This window comes from Coregonus clupeaformis, chromosome 7, assembly GCF_020615455.1.
Source record: "Coregonus clupeaformis isolate EN_2021a chromosome 7, ASM2061545v1, whole genome shotgun sequence".
Classification (NCBI taxonomy): Eukaryota; Metazoa; Chordata; class Actinopteri; order Salmoniformes; family Salmonidae; genus Coregonus; species Coregonus clupeaformis.
Window position 1 is genome coordinate 12,721,786 of NC_059198.1, and position 23,782 is coordinate 12,745,567.

General features: G+C 45.2%; 1 protein-coding gene and 1 pseudogene across 3 annotated transcripts; one reads left to right on the forward strand and one right to left on the reverse strand.

The window, feature by feature from the left end:
• Positions 1-15,744: 15,744 nt before the first annotated feature.
• On the reverse strand, positions 15,745-20,784 carry LOC121569377 (threonine synthase-like 1). Of its 3 annotated transcripts, none has more exons than XM_041880275.1 (3): positions 20,691-20,784; positions 17,169-18,614; positions 15,745-16,858 (listed from the first exon to the last, which is right to left on the reverse strand). In XM_041880275.1, exons 2-3 carry the CDS (start codon positions 18,588-18,590, stop codon positions 16,046-16,048), a joined length of 2,235 nt encoding a protein of 744 aa, XP_041736209.1. In that variant the 5' UTR covers positions 18,591-18,614; positions 20,691-20,784; the 3' UTR covers positions 15,745-16,045. The 3 variants fall into 3 exon arrangements, with proteins under 3 accessions (XP_041736209.1, XP_041736210.1, XP_041736208.1); XM_041880276.1 differs by lacking the exon at positions 20,691-20,784 and adding an exon at positions 20,563-20,670; XM_041880274.1 differs by lacking the exon at positions 20,691-20,784 and adding an exon at positions 20,456-20,670.
• A 1,459-nt stretch (positions 20,785-22,243) lies between these two features.
• LOC121570191 lies at positions 22,244-23,741 on the forward strand (annotated as a pseudogene).
• Positions 23,742-23,782: the final 41 nt, after the last annotated feature.

Here is a 23,782-nt window from a genome sequence, read left to right on the forward strand (position 1 = left end):
TATGCTGGTGCGGTTGGCCCTGGGTTCCTTCTAATGCAAGACAATGCTAGACCTCATGTGGCTGGAGTGTGTCAGCAGTTCCTGCAAGAGGAATGCATTGATGCTATGGACTGGCTCGCCCGTTCCCCAGACCTGAATCCAATTGAGCACATCTGGGACATCATGTCTCGCTCCATCCACCAACGCCACGTTGCACCACAGACTGTCCAGGAGTTGGCGGATGCTTTAGTCCAGGTCTGGGAGGAGATCCCTCAGGAGACCATCCGCCACCTCATCAGGAGCATGCCCAGGCGTTGTAGGGAGGTCATACAGGCACGTGGAGGCCACACACACTACTGAGCCTCATTTTGACTTGTTTTAAGGACATTACATCAAAGTTGGATCAGCCTGTAGTGTGGTTTTCCACTTTAATTTTGAGGGTGACTCCAAATCCAGACCTCCATGGGTTGATAAATTTGATTTCCATTGATAATTTTTGTGTGATTTTGTTGTCAGCACATTCAACTATGTAAAGAAAAAAGTATTGAATAAGATTATTTCATTCATTCAGATCTAGGATGTGTTATTTTAGTGTTCCCTTAATTTTTTTGAGCAGTGTATATATGTATATATATATATACAGTGCATTCGGAAAGTATTCAGACCCTTTCCCTTTTTCCACATTTTGTTAAGTTACAGCCTTATTCTAAAATTGATTAAATTATTTTTTCCCCTCATCAATCTACACACAATATCCCATAATGACAAAGCGAAAACAGGTTTTTAGACATTTTTGCTAATTTATAAGAAATAAAAAACTTAAATGTTACATTTAAATAAGTATTCAGATCCTTTACTCAGTACTTTGTTGAAGCACCTTTGGCAGAGATTACAGCCTTGAGTCTTCTTGGGTATGACACTACAAGCTTGGCACATCTGTATATAGGGAGTTTCTCCCATTCTTCTCTGCAGATCCTCTCAAGCTCAGTCAGGTTGGATGGGGAGCGTCGCTGCACAGCTATTTTCAGGTCTCTCCAGAGATGTTCGATTGGGTTCCAAGTCCGGGCTCTGGCTGGGCTGTCATGTGCTTTTTACTGAGGACTGGCTTCCGTCTGGCCCCCTCTACCATAAAGGCCTGATTGGTGGGTTGCTGCAGAGATGGTTGTCCTTCTAGAAGGTTCTCCCATCTCCACAGAGGAACTCTGGAAGTCTGTCAGAGGGACCATCGGGTTCTTGGTCTTATAGCAAAGGGTCTGAATACTTATGTAAATAAGGTATTTCTGTTTTCTTTAAAACATCATTTATAAAAACCTGTTTTCGTTTTGTCATTGTGGGGTATTGTGTGTAGATTGATGAGGACATAAAAAAAAAAAACAAGGCTGTAACTTAACAAAATGTGGAAAAAGTCAAGGGGTCTGAATACTTTCCGAATGCACTGTATCTCTACCTGGAAATACATGATCTAAGTGATTCATAGTTGGTATTCAGCAGTCAGTTGAAGAACTACAAAATAGTGATTTTGTCAGACAGCATAGGCAGCAGCTCTGTAGAGATTAGATGATGACTTGGAATGAAATAATAGTCATCACATAAAACAAATGTAATATAGGCTACACAACAACTGAAATATTTTATTAAAATAATGTGAAATTATGGTTAATACACGATAAGCAATAATGGGCAGTCACTACCATCATGGGACTTTTATTTATAGTTTTATTCTATGTTGTTACAGCATTCAACCCACATAATACATAGTGCATTTAATGTTGAAAACATTAATGAAACCGAAATCGAAAACCGAACCGACCTCAGAAAACCCTAGTCGCTCAGCACTACAATTAGGACAACCTGTGTGCCATCATGCCAAAGGAGGAGACATGGAATTATTGATTTAGATGGTTGGCATTACAGAAAGGTAGGGTAATATGTTTGGTTGGCATTACAGAAAGGTAGGCCAATATATTGTAATGACCCAGCGGGGTCATAAAGTAAAAGAGAGACGGGCACCAGGTGTACAGGCAGAACACAGGTTTATTCCTGAATGGGCTATTGTTCAGGCCACAGCCCACGCCGCTAAACCTCGAACATACACAAATATAACATGTCAAGTCAAGGGTCCCAAAACAGAAGAGAGAGAGATGAGACCGTATCCCCTATTTAAGCATTCCAAAACCCCGCGGGATTATCCATCATACCCCCCCAACCTTTCCATCTGTCCTGGCATATTTAACCCCTGCTAGCACCCATGAGAACGATAACACACCCACGAACACAGAACACAATACCGGGTCGTTACATAGCCCCCCCCTTTCTAAACCCTAGCCCCTAGGGTTACAAAACAAAATCCTTAAAACGACCCGGAGGTCGCATCAGTCTCTTGTGCCTGCCCTTGACTCTCACTGGTGGACCCCCAGAACACTCATCTGCCCCAATGTCATTTCCAGCGCCCTCCGAAGAGGCAGCCCCCGTTCCAGGCTCAGGTTGCGCTAGAGTCTCCTCGCTAGACTGTCCCCGTGTGCTCACATCAGAGTCCTCACTTCCATTCCTTACCGTTTTCCTCCCTCTGTAGGGCGCCAATCGGTCCCGGTGGACCACCACCTTCCTGCTCCGTGGGGAACCTCCACCCGGTACGTCACCTCCCCCACTCTCTCTATCACCAGGCACGGCCCCACCCAGGCACTGTCCAGCTTTGGGCACCGCCCCTTCTTGCGCGTGGGGTTGTGAAGCCACACGCGTTCTCCCGCTCCAAAGTGCCTCCCCCTAGCGCGTGAGTCATAGTGGCGCTTTTGGCGCATTCCTGCGTTCTCGAGTTGCTCTCTTGTGAAGGTGTGAGCCGCTTCTAACCGGTTCTGCAGACGACGAACATAGTTTGGGCCAGGCAAAACCCTGTCGTCGTTATCAGGAGGGTGGCCAAACGTCAGTTCGGCTGGGGTGCGCAACTCACGACCTAACATTAGTAGCGCTGGGGAGCACGCAGTCGATTCTTGAACAGCCGACCTACATGCCATAAGAATAAACGGTAAGTGGGTGTCCCAATCTCTCTGGTGTTTTGAGGTAACGATAGCCAGCTGTTGTGCTAATGTTCTGTTAAATCTTTCCACCAGCCCATCACTCTGGGGGTGAAGCAGAGTAGTGCGCGTCTTCTCCGCGCCTAACCGTCTACACAACTCTGAGAACACCCGTGACTCAAAGTTTCTCCCCTGGTCGCTGTGTATAGACTGTGGCACCCCAAACCGACTGATTATTCCCCCTACCAACGCATCAGCCACTGTTTCTGCCTCCTGGTCTGGGAGAGCGTAAGCCTCTGGCCACTTGGTGAAGTAGTCCATAGCAGTTAGAATCCACCTGTTACCGCTGTCTGTGGTTGGAAACGGTCCAACTATGTCTACCCCTGTCTCTCCATGGGCTCCCCTACTGGGAATTGTTGTAGGAGGGCGTGACTGACCTGGAGGTCCTTTCTTAGCAGCACACTCGTCGCACTGCCTGCAAAAAGTCCTCCACATCCCTCCTGTGCCTGGCCCAATAGAAGCCTTTACGTACGCGCTTTAACGTTTTGGAGACCCCAAAACGCCCTGCGCCTACTCCCCCGTGAAGCTGCTGTAACACGCTCCCTTGCAGCCTTTTGGGAACCACTACCTGCCACGTAATTTCTCCAGTAGCTGGCTTTTTCCACCCCCTCTGGAGCACTCCCTCAGCCACTCTAAGGACTGAGAATTTAGCCCACAGTCCTTTGGTGACTGGTGATAGAGGGGCTACTTCCCCCCACGGCGGTCGTCTTCTCTCTTCCACCCACCCCAGCACAGGACGCAGCTCTGCGTCCTCCTCCTGGCGACGCCTCCACTCCCCGACGTCCACAGCCTCAAGCTCCCGGCACTCTGTCACCCTCAGCTGACTCATCGTGGCGGTGACTCCCTCCTCCATGCACAGTTCCCTCTCTCGCTCCACCCGTTTGGCGCAGTACCCACAGCCGTCCTCAGCACACGGGCAGCTGGACAAGGCGTCTGCATTGCTGTGGCGAAGGCCGGCCCTGTGCTCCACCTGGAAGTCGTAGGGTTGCAGCTCCTCCAACCAGCGGGCGATCTGACCCTCTGGCTCCTTGAAGGAGAGAAACCACTGCAGGGCGGAGTGATCCGTCCGCACCACAAACGGCAGGCCCCCCAGGTAGTACTTGAAATGGCGTACTGCTGCCACAACAGCCAAAAGCTCCCTCCTTGTCACGCAGTAGCGTTTTTCAGCCTTATCAAAAGTTCTGCTGTAATAAGCTACTACGTGCTCCCCGTCAGAACCACGCTGAGCCAGCACAGCCCCCAAGCCCTCATTGCTTGCGTCGGTGTCCAGGATAAACGGACGGTTCGGGTCTGGTGAGGACAGGACAGGGGCCTCCACCAGGGCACGTTTGAGGGCCTCAAACGCCCGCTGGTGCTCTTCGGTCCACTGAAAAACAGTGTCCTTCTTGAGAAGGTGGTTCAAAGGAGCTGCTATCCCCGCAAACCCTTTCACAAACCTACGATAGTAGGATGCCAGACCCAGGAAGCTCTTAACCTCTTTTTTCCCCCTTGGAATTGGCCACCCCCTCACAGCCTCCACTTTGTCTGGCATCGTGCTGATGCCCTCACCACCCAGCTGATGAACCAGGAACGCCACCTCCCTTTGCATGAAATGGCACTTTTCCGGGTGTAATTTTAGCCCCGCCCCCGAGATCCTCTCCAGCACTCGCCTAAGTGCCCCCAGTGCCCCCTCAAACGATGTGCCGTGCACCAATATGTCGTCTAGGTACACGACACACTCGTCTCTCGGAACCCCCGCCAGCACTCTGTCCATGAGCCTCTCAAAGGTGGCAGGAGTATTACAAAGCCCGGAGCACAGCACCTTGAACTGCCAATGGCCCCTATCCGTGGAGAAGGCAGTTTTTTCACGTGCCCCAGGCGAGAGGGGCACCTGCCAGTAGCCACTGCGCAGATCAAGGGAAGAGAACCACGAGGACCCTCTGACGTGGTCTAGCGACTCATCGATTGTCGGTATGGGGTAAGAGTCTTTAGTGGTGACAGAATTTAGGCCCCTGTAGTCCGCACAAAACCTAAGTTTACCCCCTTTCTTAGGCACCATGACGACCGGCGCGGACCATGGGCTATCTGACGGCTCAATGAAATCAGCCCGCAACATGTCAGCAATAGCTGTGGCTGCTGCTTCCCTCTTGGCAAGGGGAATGCGACGGGGCCGAATTTTAATGGGTTGGTTGTCCCCAGTGTCGATGTCGTGCTGAACCAGGTGCGTTTGCCCTACCTCATCTTCCCCCCAAGCGAAGCTATCTTTAAAGTCAAACAGCAGCTGCTTTAACTGTCTCTGTTGTCTCTCATCCAGACCTTGACAGTTTTTCAGCCACACAGCCTCAACGGCGTCGATAACTTCCTCCTTCCCCCCGTCGGGCTGATGGGGTGAAGGAGCCCGTGTGTTTTGGGCTACTGGGCTGCCTGTGCTTGCACCATTATGGGGAGTGAAGGTCATTGCCGCCGGAGACAGCTGCTGGGATGGCACAACGACCAAGGGAGCAGCCGGGACGACCAGTGGAGTTTCGGCAAGCTTGGAGGAAGACGGAGGGACAGCCCTGCCCCCTGCTGGCCCTCCCGAAGACGACATTCCCACTGTGGCCCCCCCCCGACAGCCTCAAAGTGCCCGAAGCTAAGTCCAACTGAGCCCCACAGTTTTTCAAAAAGTCCATTCCCAGTATACAGGGGTCCTGTACCGCTGCTACCCACACCGGACACCCCACAGTTCTCCCCCCCACAGTCACAGACAACCGACACTTCCCTAACATGGGGGCTAGCTCTCCCGTGACAGTCCGTAGCTGGACAAGGGTCGGCTCCACCCGCACCCCAACAGGTAGTATGTCTGGTCTCACCAGGGTTACTGTAGAGCCCGTGTCGACCAGGGCCAAACATTCCACCCCCTCTACCTTGACGATGACATTGCAGAAGTCCCCAATGGTGGTACGTCCCACCACAACTACCGGACTAGGAAACACGGTGGCAGCTACACCCTGGGGAAGCAGGTCCCCACCCTCTTGCCTGCGCTGCTGGGTACCTCTTCTGCTTACTGTGGGTTTGGGGGCGGAGGGGTGGGCCAGCTCAGGGCAAGCTGTAACCCTTTCGTCTCGTCAGACCACCTCCCGGCCAGGGGCGGTGTGTTCAATAGGGCGATATGGGCGACGCACTGCCAAACGGGAAAAGGAAGGGATTTTTTTTCTAATCAATTATATCACGGCAACAGTAGTTATCAGTGTTCTAATCTGATCTGACTGCCACTAAATGTCAAATCAGGCTAAAGTCGTGCTTCAAATGGCCCCGCCCGTTTTTGGGGCGATTTCAGTCAGGTTGAAAATCGCCCAGAAGTCTGTCATAGACTCTCATGTAAAATCAATTTTTTTCAAATTTCAAAGCTTTCAATACAATCTCTATGGGTGTCTGAGGGCTTGCACTTACGCTTTCGTCATACGTGACGTAACCATGAACGTAACTAAGAAAATAGCGGCTAGCAGCGTCTCTGTTGCGACCTGCAGTGTGGCGTTATCTTATGTTTTTAATTTGTACACTTAGTGGCGTTATTTTATGTTTTTAATTTGTACACTTAGTTTACAAACATTCTGCCAACCATGGATTTCCAGTGGTGGGTTTTGGACTGATCTTGTTGATCGTGTACATACCCGCTACGAACGGACTAAATAATGAAAACGCTGCTGGCAGCGGAATCCAATACAGCTGGGAGACTTGGCTGGATGACAGAGTCCCGGACAGAGAAGTGGAGCCGGCCGGCTTCACCCTGGTCAGAGCGGACCGCGATCTGACAGTCACAGGGAAAATCGATCCTGGTAAGAGAGCGACTCTGTACCCCCGACATTGAACTGCTTTCTGTGTCACTGCGACCTTACTATCTGCCCCGTGAGTTCCCCCAATTGTTTGTTACCGTTGTGTACTGTTGATAATCACAAGTTTACTGGAGAACTGAGACCAAGTAGAGACTTTGGACAGGGTGGATATGGTATAATAAAGGCAGTTTATTCAGAGGTAAAGATATCTGGAATCGCGTGCACGGACTCGTTCGTCAAACTCTTAGGGAGCTATCTGAAGAGAGCCCCGAAAACATTGTGTGCAGACATTTTATACAATAAATGATGTAGGTTGAATCTAGTAGTTCTGATCTTCTGATTGGTCCTGATGAGTTGGGCGAGGTCCCCTCCACTGTTGCATTGGCTCTGAGTCGGGTTCTCTGTCTTCAAATGTTCAGCCTAAAGAGAGGGGATTTTTGTGTGTGTGTGTGTGTGTGTTTAACAGTGATGATGTGTGTGTGTGTGTGTGTTATCAGTGATGATGTGTGTGTGTGTGTGTGTGTGTGTGTGTGTGTGTCCTCAGAGCAAGAACTCGTGAGTTGGAAGAACTGAGAGACCTATGGCGTGGGTGTTGTCCTTGGCCACCTGCTGACAAGGCTGACAAGATAGGACTCTTTTGTCCATTGTTATAGGATAGGAACAGCATTGATTGAAAACAAACGCCCAACACAAAATGGGTCATGCACAAGATTTTAGTCAGACCAAGCTATAACATTATATATTTACTACGACAGTACATTCAACCAAAAGCTAATATAACAAAGGCATCAGAGATTATTTATAATCTGTCACAGAAACTGGAATCCATCTCCCCAGATCAGTCAATAAATGCTTCTGGTATTGACTTATATGCTGCCCCTGTCTTCATGTTGTTGCTGGACATATCTTTTTTAAAATGTGTGTAGGTCACCTAAATCATCAGAAAAATTGCCCCTCCTGAGAATTTTTTCAGGAGCCGCCACTGCTCCCGGCTCTAGCCAACAACTCGAATTGAGTGAAAAAAACTTCCCATTTACCTTGTCCATTGAACTTTGGAAGTTTAGCCGCTACCGTGGCTAATGGCAATAGGGCGCTGCCATCTCTGTTTACATAAGGAGGCCCAGCCATTTCCGCACGCGGTGACATCGATATCTCCGTCGCCGTGACGTCTGTTCTGGTCGAGCGGTTTGAAGGAAAACCCGCCCGTTCTGCCATCTTGCTGACTGACAATTTAACTTCCGCCATGTGGCACTCCAGCTCTTCTACAGCCGTCGTCGCCTGACCCTCCCGACCGGGTACACCCGAGCCCACAACGGACACTTTGTCCGACTCTTCCTTAATTTTCCGCCTCGCCCCGATCATCTTGACCGTAGATGCGAGTCACGCTAAAGCTAACCACGGCCTATACTGAAACAGCTAACTCGCCTAATCTCGATCGATCCCGTCGTTCGAAAGCACTTCTGACACCAATGTAATGACCCAGCTGGGTCATAAAGTAAAAGAGAGACAGGCACCAGGTGTACAGGCAGAACACAGGTTTATTCCTGAATGGGCTATTGTTCAGGCCACAGCCCACGCCGCTAAACCTCGAACATACACAAATATAACATGTTAAGTCAAGGGTCCCAAAACAGAAGAGAGAGAGATGAGACCGTAACCCCTATTTAAGCATTCCAAAACCCCGCGGGATTACCCATCATACCCCCCCAACCTTTCCATCTGTCCTGGCATATTTAACCCCTGCTAGCACCCATGAGAACGATAACACACCCACGAACACAGAACACAATACCGGGTCGTTACAATATTTTTGTCTCGTGAGTGGATGAAAACAACAGTGCTTGTGTAGCCTACATTTCACAAGTGCATCAAACGTTGTTTTGTGTCCCGGAGTGGACAGGCTATGGGTGGATTCTCGTATAATATTTCCCGCAAATGTACTACAAAATTCAGCCATAAATACATCAGTGAATACATGTCTACACCATTTAGGGAATAAAAGTTGTGACCAAGATGTTTCTGATCGGGTTGACGATCATCTTCTAAAGTTAGATTTGTGTCCCTCCATTTAGTATGATATGTACGGTTGTCTATCATGCATTTCGTATGATATTGTAGCAATCCTCGCTATTTGAGCCATTTTACAATTCCCATTAAGTGGGTTATCCCTATTGGCGTGATGCGTAGGGTGTTTTTCTTTCACGCCAAAAACCTGAGTTCGCTTCCCTGTCCCACTGTTCGCTATGTTGGTATCAGAAGTGGGATGGCGGCCGTGGAGCCATCGGAACACACTGCCCTTGACGTGTGAGGGCAACAGGGACTCTTTTCTGAGAGGGCAGTGTATCGATCCTCGCTATATGAGCCACATTACAATTTCCATCAAGTGGGTTAACCCCTAACAGAAAGACAGCACAAACCGTCATTCTGATACCAAACTTTGCATTTGCACTGTTGTTCAAGTAAAGGTGTTTTTGTAAAATTTTCTGTAGAAATTGTTAAAAGTAGTCCTTGTACATAGAGTTGTATGGTTTGTTTAACTTTGCAATCATTGGTTTTTGTTTGGAATACATTTTAAAGAGAGAATTCTGAGTATCAGCATCATTCTGTTACTGTGGAATTGCCCAGTTACAAACATTTCTGACCATCACAGACAGTCAAGATGGCTTCACCCATCCTGACACACCCACTCTCTCAAACCAAGGGTGCGTTCAGTTCAATTCAATGTTTGCTACGTTGCGTGACGGTTTGTATTGAATGAAACGTTTCCCCAAAACGGTGTGCCGATTCTTTATAACAGCCTTTTGAGGTACGTTTGCTCCTGTTTGGTGGGTGTGGCCTGATCATTATGGGTGTGACAGTTTAAAAATGCTAAACTCGTGCAGCACACACCATACAGGAGCAAACGTACCTCAAAGGCTGTTAGAAAGAATCGGCACACTGTTTTGGGGAAACGTTCAATCTACGGTGATAGAGGACAGAAATGAATCCGTTTCACTCTCTGGGCCTCCATAATCACACCGTTCTTCAACTGGTCGTTCAGTACAGTACCGTTTCCGTACAGCCTATACATCTCATGGAACCTTCGATTCCAATTGAATAACATTAAAAGAAGGAATAACACAAATGTATGAATCAAATATAACATATTTATGGGAGAACTTCTATCACAGAACCTTAGCAACCCCCTCTCTCATTTCCTAACCTCTCTCTCCTTTCTTTTCGTTTTTCCTCCCTCCTTCATGGCGAATGAGCAGTTTCCATTATGCCACAGGTCCACGTTAAGGAGATGGAAACAGGCTGGCACCTGCAATTATCCCTGCTCACCCAGCCATGGGCCGTTAGGTGCTGAGGAACAGTTCTCTCTCTCTCTCTCTCTCACTCTCTCTCAGTCACAAACACACCTCCCCCCACACTCCTCACACACCTGCCAAAGAGCCTGATTAATAAGACTGCAGCACTGTGTGGGTTTCTGTGTACACACACATGCACACACACACACACACACACACACACACACACACACACAGGCACAGATGTAAACATGCATGCATCACCAACACATTTATTGCTATAGGTAGACATATAGTACGGTTACACACACACCCTTCAGTGCACAATCACAGTGCACACTAACAAAAAGACAGCGAGGATAGATACAATGGCACACTCACAAATAATGTGGACAGAGACACACACACAGGTGCGCATGCACGTAACACACACACAGTCTAACTCATAATTTATCCTAATGTCCCCAGTCCTTTTCTCTCTATCTGTCTGCCTCAGGCCCAATAACCCAGGTGCAGAAGCCTTTCATTGTGACAAATAGATCACCTTAAACCAGGGCCCTCTCTTATCTCTCTTTATATCTCGCACATTCAAACACACACACACAAACACATACAGTACTGTTGTGAAGACATAGCCAGAATTCATGTGGGAGAATGATAGAACTCTACAGAGGGAACTTGCCAGATGTTTCCATATAACGTGCATTGTGGCATCATTTTGACATTTTAATTGGTTAGCCGCAGAATAGGGCATAAAGATTTCTTAGTAGACAAAAACCAGACTCATTTTAACTATCATGCATCTGTGTAATGATAAGAAAACGCATAACGTAAGGCAAACTGTATTCTACAGCTGAATAAATGTAGACAAGGCAAAAAAACAAACAAGCTCTTCACTATTCTGCCAGAGAGACAGTGATCCAAACGAGAAGGCACACCGGAGAAGTGTTTCATCTAACGTGGCCTGAACCTCGATCTATTTTAACAACTGCAGTCATAAGCAATCCTGGAGATCTATGAAACGTATGTTTTCCCTCCCCCTCCAGCTGCTGAGGCAGCACCTGCATGGATTTAAATGACTGCATTGATATGCAGAGACGGATTCATTTCTGTCCTCTATCACCGTAGATGGAGACAGGTAGGAGAAAGTCCCCCAGCATGAAATGACCATTCATTGCGTGTCGCCTTCCAGAGTGGTGAACAGTTCTATTTTAAGCTGGTTGAATGTTAGCAGCACAGTGGGAGAGGATTTGGAGGCTTGAATAGTACAGTTGCAAATGCCATGTTCCATACTCTATTTTCAGATCATTTCCTGGTTCACTCCTAGGTTGAATATACATGCGTTGTTGGACCTAGATTTACTTCTGATAATGAGGTCATACTGATAGCACAGTTGACTTTGAAACCTTGAACATCATACTAACTTATCTTCTACTAATCTTTTAGGTGTTTGGGGGGAAATACTGATGCCCTTCCACCTGAACAGTAAAAGCAAAGTCACTTCCTTGTGGGGCCCTATTGTTCAACCTCTTCATGTGTCATGATGAAATACTATGCTATCACAACCAATTTCGGTATGGGCATGAAAATATATATGGTAGAGACAAAAGAGAGACTAACAATGACAGAAAAATAGGCTTAACATTTTAATAGAAATGTAAATTGCTTTGAAACCTGCTTCTTATTTCTTGGTTTGATAGCTAATCTACTAGTATGACAGATCTGAGGGATAGTGCAAACAGTAAAAGGATGTGCAGCAATAAAGGCCAGCTGTGTTAGTAGAAGCCTAGTTAATGAGTGTGTGGACATTGATAGGAGGTTCTCACATCTCGCCTGTCTCACTGCCTCTCCAACTTTGCCCAGCAATTACTGGACCGTGAACCTTGACGAGATCAATTAGCCAGGTTTTAATGTCACGAGGAGAGATTCGCCATTTTGCTTTATCAGCACCTCAGCTATTCTCTTCACTTCTCTGGCAGAAGTGGAGGATGTGGGGGGTTCTGGAACTTCTGGTTCTGGATACAATTGCACTCATTCTCAGAGAGCTATTTGGTTTGTTTATTAGAGAAAAATATTTTCCCAGCAAAAGTTGTATTTCTTATTTATGGATCACTATGACTGTCTGATGTGGAACTGTTGTTCAGTGGATGAACCTATATTCAAAACCATTCATATCAAAAGAGAATAATGACTTTACACAAAAAAAAACATTTACTACCAATGACCAGATAAATATCAACCGGAGTATATCCTTCGTGTTGATTAGGATTGTAATATGACAGTTCTGACAGTTACATAAAATAGTACATCCAAAAGAAGGGTAATGAACATACATTTGTAAAAAATAAACAAGATCAGAAACAGCACATCTGGGTTAAACCATCCTACATGACAAACATGAACAAGCATATTTAGTTCTATATATAGTTATTCCTTTGGCACAAGGTAATGACTCCACAATTCAGTCTCATGTATTGGGCCTTTGGGACTAGTTAGGAGCTACTAACAGCAGGGCTGCTTCCTCATACTGTTCTGAACCACGACTACCGATCATGAAACCTGAGGGGACCTCTTGGCTGCATAGGAGCCATGTGGTAAATATCACCATCTAGTGGGTACAGAAGACTTACAGTGCCTTCGGAAAGTATTCAGACCCCTTGACTTTTTCCACATTTTGTTACGTTACAGCCTTATTCTAAAATGGATTAAATATTTATTTGTTTCTCAGCAATCTACACACAATACCCCATAATGACAAAGCGAAAACAGGTTTTTAGAAATAAAAAACAGAAATACCTTCTTTACATAAGTATTCAGAACCTTTGCTATGAGACTCTAAATTTAGCTCAGGTGCATTCTGTTTCCATTGATCATCCTTGAGATGTTTCTACAACTTGAGTGGAGTCCACCTGTGGTAAATTCAATTGATTGGACATGATTTGGAAAGGCACACACCTGTCTATATAAGGTCCCACAGTTGACAGTGCATGTCAGAGCAAAAACCAAGCCATGAGATCGAAGGAATTGTCCGTAAAGCTCAGAGACATGATTGTGTCGAGGCACAGATCTGGGAAAGGGTACCAAAAAATGTCCGCAGCATTGAAGGTCCCCAAGAACACAGTGGCCTCCATCATTCTTAAATGGAAGAAGTTTGGAACCACCAAGACTCTGGCCGCCCGCCCAAACTGAGCAATCGGGCGAGAAGGGCCTTGGTCAGGGAGGTGACCAAGAACCTGATGGTCACTCTGACAGAGCTCTAGAGTTCCTCTGTGGAGATGGGAGAACCTTCCAGAAGGACAACCATCTCTGCAGCACTCTACCAATCAGGCCTTTATGGTAGAGTGGGCAGACGAAAGCCACTCCTCAGTAAAAGGCACATGACAGCCCGCTTGGAGTTTGACAAAAGGCACCTAACGATTCTCTGGTCTGATGAAACCAAGATTGAACTCTTTGGCCTGAATGCTAAGCAGGGAGAGGGAGACTAGTCAGGATCGAGGCAAAGATGAACGGAGCAAAGTACAGAGAGATCCTTGATGAAAACCTGCTCCAGAGTGCTCAGGACCTCAGACTGGGGTGAAGGTTCACCTTCTAACAGGACAACAACCCTAAGCAGACAGCCAAGACAACGCAGGAGTGGCTTCGGGAAAAGTCTCTGAATGTCCTTGAGTGGCCCAGCCAGAGCCCGGACTTGAACCCGATCGAACATCTCTGGAGAGACCTGAAGATAGCAACGCTCCCCATCCAACCTGACAGAACTTGAGAGGATCTGCAGAGAAGAATGGGAGAAACTCCCCAAATACAGGTGTGCCAAGCTTGTAGCGTCATTCCCAAGAAGATTATGCTGTAATCGCTGCCAAAGGTGCTTCAACAAAGTACTGAGTAAAAGATCTGAATACTTATGTAAATGTGGTATTTCCGTTTTTTATGTTGAATAAATTAGCACAAAAAAAAATTTGTTTTTTGTTATTATGAGGTATTGTGTGTAGATTGCTGAGGGGAAAAAACTACACTGCTCAAATAAATAAAGGGAACACTAAAATAACACATCCTAGATCTGAATGAATGAAATAATCTTATTAAATATTTTTTTCTTTACATAGTTGAATGTGCTGACAACAAAATCACACAAAAATTATCAATGGAAATCAAATTTATCAACCCATGGAGGTCTGGATTTGGAGTCACCCACAAAATTAAAGTGGAAAACCACACTACAGGCTGATCCAACTTTGATGTAATGCCCTTAAAACAAGTCAAAATTAGGCTCAGTAGTGTGTGTGGCCTCCACGTGCCTGTATGACCTCCCTACAACGCCTGGGCATGCTCCTGATGAGGTGGCGGATGGTCTCCTGAGGGATCTCCTCCCAGACCTGGACTAAAGCATCCGCCAACTCCTGGACAGTCTGTGGTGCAACGTGGCGTTGGTGGATGGAGCGAGACATGATGTCCCAGATGTGCTCAATTGGATTCAGGTCTGGGGAACGGGCGGGCCAGTCCATAGCATCAATGCCTTCCTCTTGCAGGAACTGCTGACACACTCCAGCCACATGAGGTCTAGCATTGTCTTGCATTAGGAGGAACCCAGGGCCAACCGCACCAGCATATGGTCTCACAAGGGGTCTGAGGATCTCATCTCGGTACCTAATGGCAGTCAGGCTACCTCTGGCGAGCACATGGAGGGCTGTGCGGCCCCCCAAAGAAAAGCCACCCCACACCATGACTAACCCACCGCCAAACCGGTCATGCTGGAGGATATTGCAGGCAGCAGAACGTTCTCCACGGCGTCTCCAGACTCTGTCACGTCTGTCACATGTGCTCAGTGTGAACCTGCTTTCATCTGTGAAGAGCACAGGACGCCAGTGGCGAATTTGCCAATCTTGGTGTTCTCTGGCAAATGCCAAACGTCCTGCATGGTGTTGGGCTGTAAGCACAACCCCCACCTGTGGACGTCGGGCCCTCATGCCACCCTCATGGAGTCTGTTTTTGAGCAGACACATGCACATTTGTGGCCTGCTGGAGGTCATTTTGCAGGGCTCTGGCAGTGCTCCTCCTGCTCCTCCTTGCACAAAGGCGGAGGTAGCAGTCCTGCTGCTGGGTTGTTGCCCTCCTACGGCCTCCTCCACGTCTCCTGATGTACTGGCCTGTCTCCTGGTAGCGCCTCCATGCTCTGGACACTACGCTGACAGACACAGCAAACCTTCTTGCCACAGCTCGCATTGATGTGCCATCCTGGATGAGCTGCACTACCTGAGCCACTTGTGTGGGTTGTAGACTCCGTCTCATGCTACCACTAGAGTGAAAGCACCACCAGCATTCAAAAGTGACCAAAACATCAGCCAGGAAGCATAGGAACTGAGAAGTGGTCTGTGGTCACCACCTGCAAAACCAGTCCATTATTGGGGGTGTCTTGCTAATTGCCTATAATTTCCACCTGTTGTCTATTCCATTTGCACAACAGCATGTGAAATGTATTGTCAATCAGTGTTGCTTCCTAAGTGGACAGTTTGATTTCACAGAAGTGTGATTGACTTGGAGTTACATTGTGTTGTTTAAGTGTTCCCTTTATTTTTTTGAGCAGTGTATTTAATAAATTTTAGAATAAGGCTGTAATGTAACAAAATGTGGAAAAAGTCAAGTGGTCTGAATACTTTCTGAAGGCACTGTATGTGGTTAGGACATCTCCAGTCGCTGTAGAAACATAATCTAAACCAAAATTCTGTCAAATAAGGAGATCAATTGCACAATTCATAAGACAAAAAAACCCCACATGAATTCATATAATGGTTTATCAATTCATGAATTGACTTTCATGTTCAACTGCCCTCAACAGACTGAATGAAAATAAAATGTACCACACTACCACACTACACCTGGTCCAGAGTCATTAACTGTTTGTTTATCTGAAAGAGACCTAATGAACTTTCAAGAAAGAGTCTTGAATCATGGATTCCACCTCCTCCACTAACACACTGAAATCAGCTTGACACACTGTATGTTCTCCTCTACTGTTTTCCTTCAGGCACTGAAGCATTTTTTGGTGCATCCGAGGTGTGGACGCTACAGAGGCCAGCTCCCTCAGCTGGTCCAGAGGATCTGAGGTGTTGTAATGAGTGTTCGGGCACTGCAGCGCTTTGAGGACTGCGGGGGCAAACTTCCCGTGGTGCGCCGTGGAACAGATCACCACTGGACACCACGGGTCCTGTAGCCGGTCAGCAACCGCCTTGGCAACGGCGGTGTGTGTGTCCATCACGTAACCAGTTTTGGTGTGAACATTTTGGATGGCAGCCAGACATTCCTCTTCAGAGCACCAGCCAGCCACCACATCCTCCTGTATCTTTTGAAGCAATGACTCAGAGACTTTGAAGTACTGGTCTTTCTCTAAGCGTGTGAACAGATCTCTAACAAGATGGCCATCACCACCTGAGGTGTGGTAGAGAAATCTCTCCAGGTTGGAGGATTTAAGGATGTCTATGGCTGGGGAGTGCGAGGCAATGAGAGGCTGGTTTCGGAGATCACACACCCCTGTCGTAATAAAGTCGGAAACTATTCGGTTTTGGTTGGAAGCGCAGATGATTTTTCTTATTGGGATACCCATTTGCTTAGCGTACAGGGCTGCCATGGCATTGCCAAAGTTACCGGTAGGGATGCATACATCAATGGGCTCTCCGAACTTGACAACCCCATCTTTGAAAAGATCTAGATATGCTGAGGCGTGATAGACCACCTGGGGAGAAACAGGAGGTAATGAAGTAATGCTACTTGAGCTGTACAACAACATACCGAGATATTAAGTAGCCTAGACTGAATGAAATGAAATGAATAAATCAAACAATAATGAATTGTTTAGGATAGCTATATGTAATTCATGTTAATTTAGAATGTATTCACCCCCACCCCTGTATAGAATTAAGAAGGGTTTGTTAATCCCCTATAATACAAATAAGAAATAATCAGTTTACAGTTCATATATCAAGCACATTTTGTGAGTCGTAATAACACAAGTACTACCATGTCATCTTACAGCATGACCTCACCTGTGGTAGCAGCCTTGCCCAATTGATGGAGTTAGCTGTGCTGAGGACAGTGCCATACTCCATAGCCAAATGTCCTGTCAGACCTGAATCCCCAAACATGGTCTTAATGGCCCTCTGGCAGAAGTCAAAGTCGGATAGGACACTGACAGCCCTGGCATTGGCCTTTATGTAGGCTGTCAACTGTAGCTTCTGGATCTCACTCACTCCTTCCTCTGGGAAGAACACCAGCACGCCGACCCTCTGCCGGTCCAGGTCATTCAGGCTGCCGAACCCACTCAGCACTGCACTGCCGGTATCACCGGATGTTGCCACAAGGATGAGGTAGTTGCACATTTGTGGGAGACAATAGGCAAAGAGCTGAGGCATCAACTGCAATGCCAGGTCTTTAAACGAAGCAGTGGGGCCGTGGAAGAGCTCCTGCACAAACTGGTTATGAATAAGGTGTTTCACCGGTGCAATGGCCTCGCTGGCAAAGTTAACCCCGTAAGCTCTGAACACCATTCTTCTGAGCTCGGTACCAGGGATATCCATGGGGTGTATGCACTTTTCAAGGATGGCTAAGGCTCGTTCAGGATAGGACATTTCTGCTAGTCTTAGCCATTCTCGTGCGTCGAGCTTTGGAAAGCCTTTTTGGGGCACGTATAGTCCACCATCAGGAGCTAACCCCTCTAAAACAACGTCACTGAAGTATTTTGAATCACTAGATGATCCGTTATCACTCCTGGTTGACACAAAGGTCTCCGAATCCGAGTTCTGGTATCTCTCCACAGCCTGAAGCACCTTCTCTGCAATCTCCTCAACAGTATCTCCAGTCCCACAGAGCACTCTAGTGTCAAGCCATTTCTCATAAAACTGCTTCCTGTAGTGTAGAATCTGCCTCATGGGGACCCCAGCCTCCTGGCCCACAATCCTGTTCACCTTCATCCTGGAGAGCCTCTGTATGATGTCATCGGTGGCTACATCCAGATACACTACCAGTCCAGTGCGTTTGAGGTGCTGCATAGCCCCAGAGTGGAGTGGGTTGGATCCTGTTAGGGAGATGACACTACCAGAGGTGGAGAATTTGCACAGAGCCTGACCCTCTTCTTCCAGGAAACGTTCACCTCCGACCTCAGCCAGCTTGTCAGCCACCGGCATCTTCCATGTCACCTCCAGGACATGGTCGTCCACGTCAATGACAGGCACTCCTAGTCTTTGAGCAACAACACGCCCCACTGAGGTTTTTCCTGCTCCAGGCGGACCCATTAGCAGGATGTTTTGGTCCCCTATCTGGGGTACAGTAGATAGCCATGATCTGGATATTGAGAAAGGGCTTGTGCTAGTCTGCCATCTCACAGCTTTCAGAGCAAGCTGCCGTGTGTTGTTCAACACTCCCATCGCTATAAACATTTTCACCCTTTGACAGTAGGCTACTGGAAGCATTTTGATGTGGTTGTTATGTCAGATCTGTAAGACAGATAAGATAAGATTGATTGTACAGGGCTAATGACATCAAATAATAACAGGCAATACATTAATTGATGTAAATTCCTTGTCAGGAGCTGTTGAAATGTCTAATTTATGTAGCTACTGTACATGTTGATAACATAATATATCCTGGTTATAGCTACAGCATTTTAGCAGATACTAAGATTAGCCTTTGCTAAGTTACTTGACCAGTGTGAATAATAATGTATAATTTATAAATTTTCTATTGCCCTTTTCATAACAATCACAAAGTGCTTCAAAAGCAAAAAACAAACAAGCAATACATCATCATGAGTAGCCTAGCTACTGTATAGTTACATCAACCAATACAGGCCAAGTCTTTGAGTGCCAAAAATGGAGAGGGACAGTTCATGGCTTGAATAGAGGAAGGTGGTCAGGGAGATGGTTGATGAAGAATATGATTTTTTTTTTTATTAAAAAAGATGAATAGACCCTAGCTCTCAAACTCTAGGTGGCATTCTGCCTTCTCCCTACAGTTCTCAGCCATAGTCCTCCACAATGGACGCGCCATAATACCCATAAAAACACGGAAATGGTTCCAATGGGTTTTCCGCCATTCATTTAACAAAAAATTCAAATGAAATGTGTGTTTGGTGTAGGCTTACCTTGTGATGTTTTGCTAGCCGTGTAATTATTTCTCGGACAAGTTGAGTTTTATCAATATATTATTTACTCAAAAAAAATGAGCAAAGCTAATTACTGATAAAAGTGACCTTGTCCTAGAGAGATTTGTGCGGTTATCAAAACGTCAAGCCAGGGTAAGCCTACACAAAACACAGACCTTATATGAAGTAGTTCTAAAATCCCAGATGGAAAAATTTATGGTGAAAAAACAATTGGAACCATCTCCAGGTTGTATGACTCATACTGTGCTACTCAATTAGCTTTGCCCACAACTACAATCCCAATGCTGGGTTAAAGCTGCAATATGTAACTTTTTGGGGGACCCAACGAAATTCGCATAGAAATGTGTGTTATAGATCTGTCATTCTCATTGAAAGCAAGTCTGCAAAATGGTAGATATGTTCTATGTGTGCTATTTCTATGCTCCCTGTTCTTAAGTTTCGTTTTTGCATATTTTACTTTTGGTTTTGTACACCAGCTTCAAACAGCTGAAAATACAATATTTTTGGTTATGGAACAGATATTTCACAGCAGTTTAGATGGTACAATGATAGTCTACACTATACTAGCTTGTTTTGTCACATAAACTGAAATTAGGCAAACTATTAGACTGTTAGCAACCAGGAAATTGTGGAGCGTTGTCTGCATAGTGCATATTTAACGTTTAGAAACGTAAATAATCATCGCTTGTGATAAGGCTTTCGAAACATATAGCCAGTATCTTTCATCAGCGAGAAAGAATCCTTCGAATAAAATTACTGTAGCAGTTTTGCATAGATCCATACAGCTATGGATGCCTCCATCCAACGAAACTACATTTCTTGCTAGACTTCGTGAATTATGCTTATGCACAGCTGTTCTGGGCATGCTAGATAGCTAATTAGCACAGGTGGTCGCCTCTTGTCTTCTGTCTGTTTTCCGTAAACAAGTGCTGTAACATGGTGATATGGCCGTATGGGAACACAAACCACCCTGGCTCGCTGATATGAAAGAGAAGGTCCTTATGCTTCCAATACCGTACCGCAAGCGATGCGTGTTAATGTTCAGATCTAGCGTCAGGGATCTTAACAAAACACCCCCCTACAGAAGACGCCTTTGTCCAATAACTTATGTGTCATGTAATGGAACGGAGTCATGATCAATGGCTAAATAGAACCCATAGGGCTCATACTTACATTTGTCTTCTAAAATACTATTCTGTTTAACACATATTTTAGGAAATAATTTCGTTGACATATCTACTGTTTCTAGCTTGATAGGTCATTTTAGATAGCTACTGTACCTAGCTTGCTACAGCAACCTTTGTCATCAAGAGATTGCTCTCTGTTATCATGTGACGTATGCGTCACTCGATAATGACTTTTCATTTATTTTATACACTAGGCCTAGCTGGATAATATTTTACAGTACCTTAGCTAGTAACTTTTAATTATTGTAGTAAAGAAACAGCTGATGAAAGTAAATCAATGTCAGCCACATTCGACATTGGCTTGTTGACATCAGCTTCTCGTCAGCAACACTAAAAAAGTACTTCCGGGTCACGGAATTTCAGACGTTTTCGGAATAAAAGTCCCCACGTAATAGTAAAAAAGTGTCAATAACCTGTATTTATTCATGATACTGTATATTACAAATTGTTGTCAAAACATTAACAATGATTCATATTCGTTAATATTTAAGTGACATTTGCATTAAATGTATGTTTTAAAACATGTTCCAAGGTCAAATAAATGCCCCCAATGCGAATCACTGTATATGTAATATATTGGCTTATAGAGCAAAAACGAATCTGTAGGGAATACTCAGTAGGGTCTGTAGAATGTATATATGGTGTCATTTCATGGAGCTCTGAATAATACTGAGTGTTGCTGGCCTTTTTCTCCACCCATTCCATTGGCGGCCACAATGCGAATCACTGTATATGGCATAGTTTTCGCATTGTCTTGACACATTTTACAGGAAAAGTAAAGGAACAAACTGTATTTCGTAAGTACCGTATTACATGTAAACTGAGAGAAGGCAAAACAGACAAGACGCAGATTGCATTCAAGTTGCGACACAATGTAATAATACTACAGATAGAACAATTAGCATCTTTGGTAATACCACAGATCTATAAAAACTATTTTCTAATACTGTCCTCTATGCCCAATGAGCCATTTCAGAGGTGATACAATGTAGCAGCAGTGGAATTCTTAGATTGTACCACACTGGTGCTGTCAAAATCATTCCCCGGCAGTTGCCCAGCAACTGTTGCACAGGAAGCTTGTTGTCAAACAAAACATTCACGCAGAGCTAGTTAGAGTTGCGTGATTTTGTATTCTTTTGGTGCATGTTTGGCAACACAAATTATGTTGACCACTAGCTAGCTATGTAAATTATGTTGACCACTAGCTAGCTATGTATCCACCAGAAAGCATATATAACCTTATTCCAAGGGAAGAGGTTAAAGTAGATATTATGTCTGATGTACGCAACTCTGTGCCATGCTTGATGAAATGTATAAAAACATATGGGATTTACTCAGGATATAAACTTAATGTATGTAAAATTGAAGCCTACGCTATGAATGGGTCCACCCCCCATCAGGTACCCTGTCTGCCAATTTTCAGGTGGCCTGACAAGGGAATAAAATATCTAGGCATTACTATTCCTACCTCTCTTGAGGATCTGTATAACACGAATTATACCAAATTAATTGATGTGATAACCACAAATCTTAGAAGATGGATGATTTTATCTCTCACTTTATCAGGAAAGGTAGAAACAAGATAAATATTCTTCCCACACTGTGAACTACAAATAACTAGCTAGCTAATTAGCTAATGTTAGCTAACAAAGTAACCGTGTAACGTTAGCTAGCTAGCTATGTAAACTATGTAAAAGCTAGCTAGCTAGCTAGATGAATCTATTTCTTAAACCTATGTTTCTGTGTGGGGATTGGGAATGTGTGGGGATACTTTGTTGTGCCCTCCCCAGAGAAATATCTGCTCAAGCACTCCAAGGAACCCACATTTACTGAAAGTAAGCAATAGGGCGAGATTACATCTCAATATCACTTTGGAGGTAATTTCCTAACTCTAATTCTGTGTTTATATATTTTTACACCACTAGAGAAACTTATTTCATATTTGTATGATGATACTGTCAAGAAAACACAAATACCAGTATTCACTCCAAAAAGTACTTTGTAAAGACATATGCCTTTGAGAACATCATGGCAGTGCCAAGGAAGCCACAGCCTATCTACGCCGACACTAAAACTGGAAACAAACAGCTCCTGGAAAATTCAGGACTGGTCCCAAAGTACATCAAGAAAAACGTGAACTTACCACTACATATGAAAAGACTGCTTTTGCTTTGTCTGTCAAGCAGGTAGTGAATTTGTCCAAGATATTGACTTGCTATTCAAAGAAAGACGCTTATATGCTTATTGCACCAAGACTGGACACTCAATCAATGTGAACTGAACTGAAGAGGATCCCAACATAACTATTTTCCCATCCCCTCCCAGGACTTCGGAAAGACCCCTGAGTACCTGCAGCAGCGCGCTGAGGTGAGGAGGCCTCAGGACAAGTATGAAAGCTATGTCAAGGAGTGCATGAAACAGAGCGCCATGAAACAGCTCTCTGAGGATGAGTGAAACAACATCATACAGGTAAACCACATAGGTCCTTAGAACCAAGCCAATAGAATCTGTCCTAGAATAGATCATAATGATACATTACATTAATGTATGTGTTTTAGCTGATCAGTCAGTTAGATAAGGTTCAATATTAGATCAATGTATCAAATGATGAATAGGCTTACAAATTCTGTTAAGCACCAGCATACATTCAAAGGGTTTGAGAGAGACATTTCCCAGAAAGACATTCCCATTACGCTGACATACATGGGCTTATTGATAATGAATTGTTCTTGAGCAAGAATGGAAAGCTCATCTCCCTTGCCTGTGTTTTTGATGGGTCATCCTCTTTCCAGGGCTTGAAGAAGAACTGGGGGGAGCTGCACCATCAGTACCAGGAACTCTCTGTTGTCATGGACACCACCCCCAAGAAGTACTGCAAGGAGCGTCTGGAGCTGGAGATGAAGCAGCTGGAGAGGGACATTGACCTCATCGAGCGATACAAGACCATCTACATCGCCAACAACAACTAACACACATGACACCTCTTAAGTCTCAATGGCAAATGCCAACATTGTAAACAGATATTCAGTGAGGAAAAAAACATATGCCCTGAGTGCTAGATATGAAATTTCCTGGCAAATTGTCATGTCCCTCTCACTGTCCCTGTCTATGATTTCACATTGTTTTGGGAAACTAAATCAACTCTCTGCACTATATTTGAAGATATTTTGATGTCATTTAATCTCAAACATAACATGTCAGTATTTTATGTGGTGCTTTTGTTTATTTGGTAATTTCATGTGGTAAATGCAATTATTTTTTAATTTTTTAAATCTGCTTACAAACCGTTTATAAACATTACTACATACTACGT

Coding starts and splice junctions, on each gene's coding strand:
- LOC121569377 (XM_041880275.1), bottom strand. CDS start 18,590: ATGCTTCCAGTAGCCTACTGTCAAAGGGTGAAAATGTTTATAGCGATG. Junction 16,859..17,168: donor GGGCAAGGCTGCTACCACAG/GTGAGGTCATGC, acceptor GTTTCTCCCCAG/GTGGTCTATCACGCCTCAGC.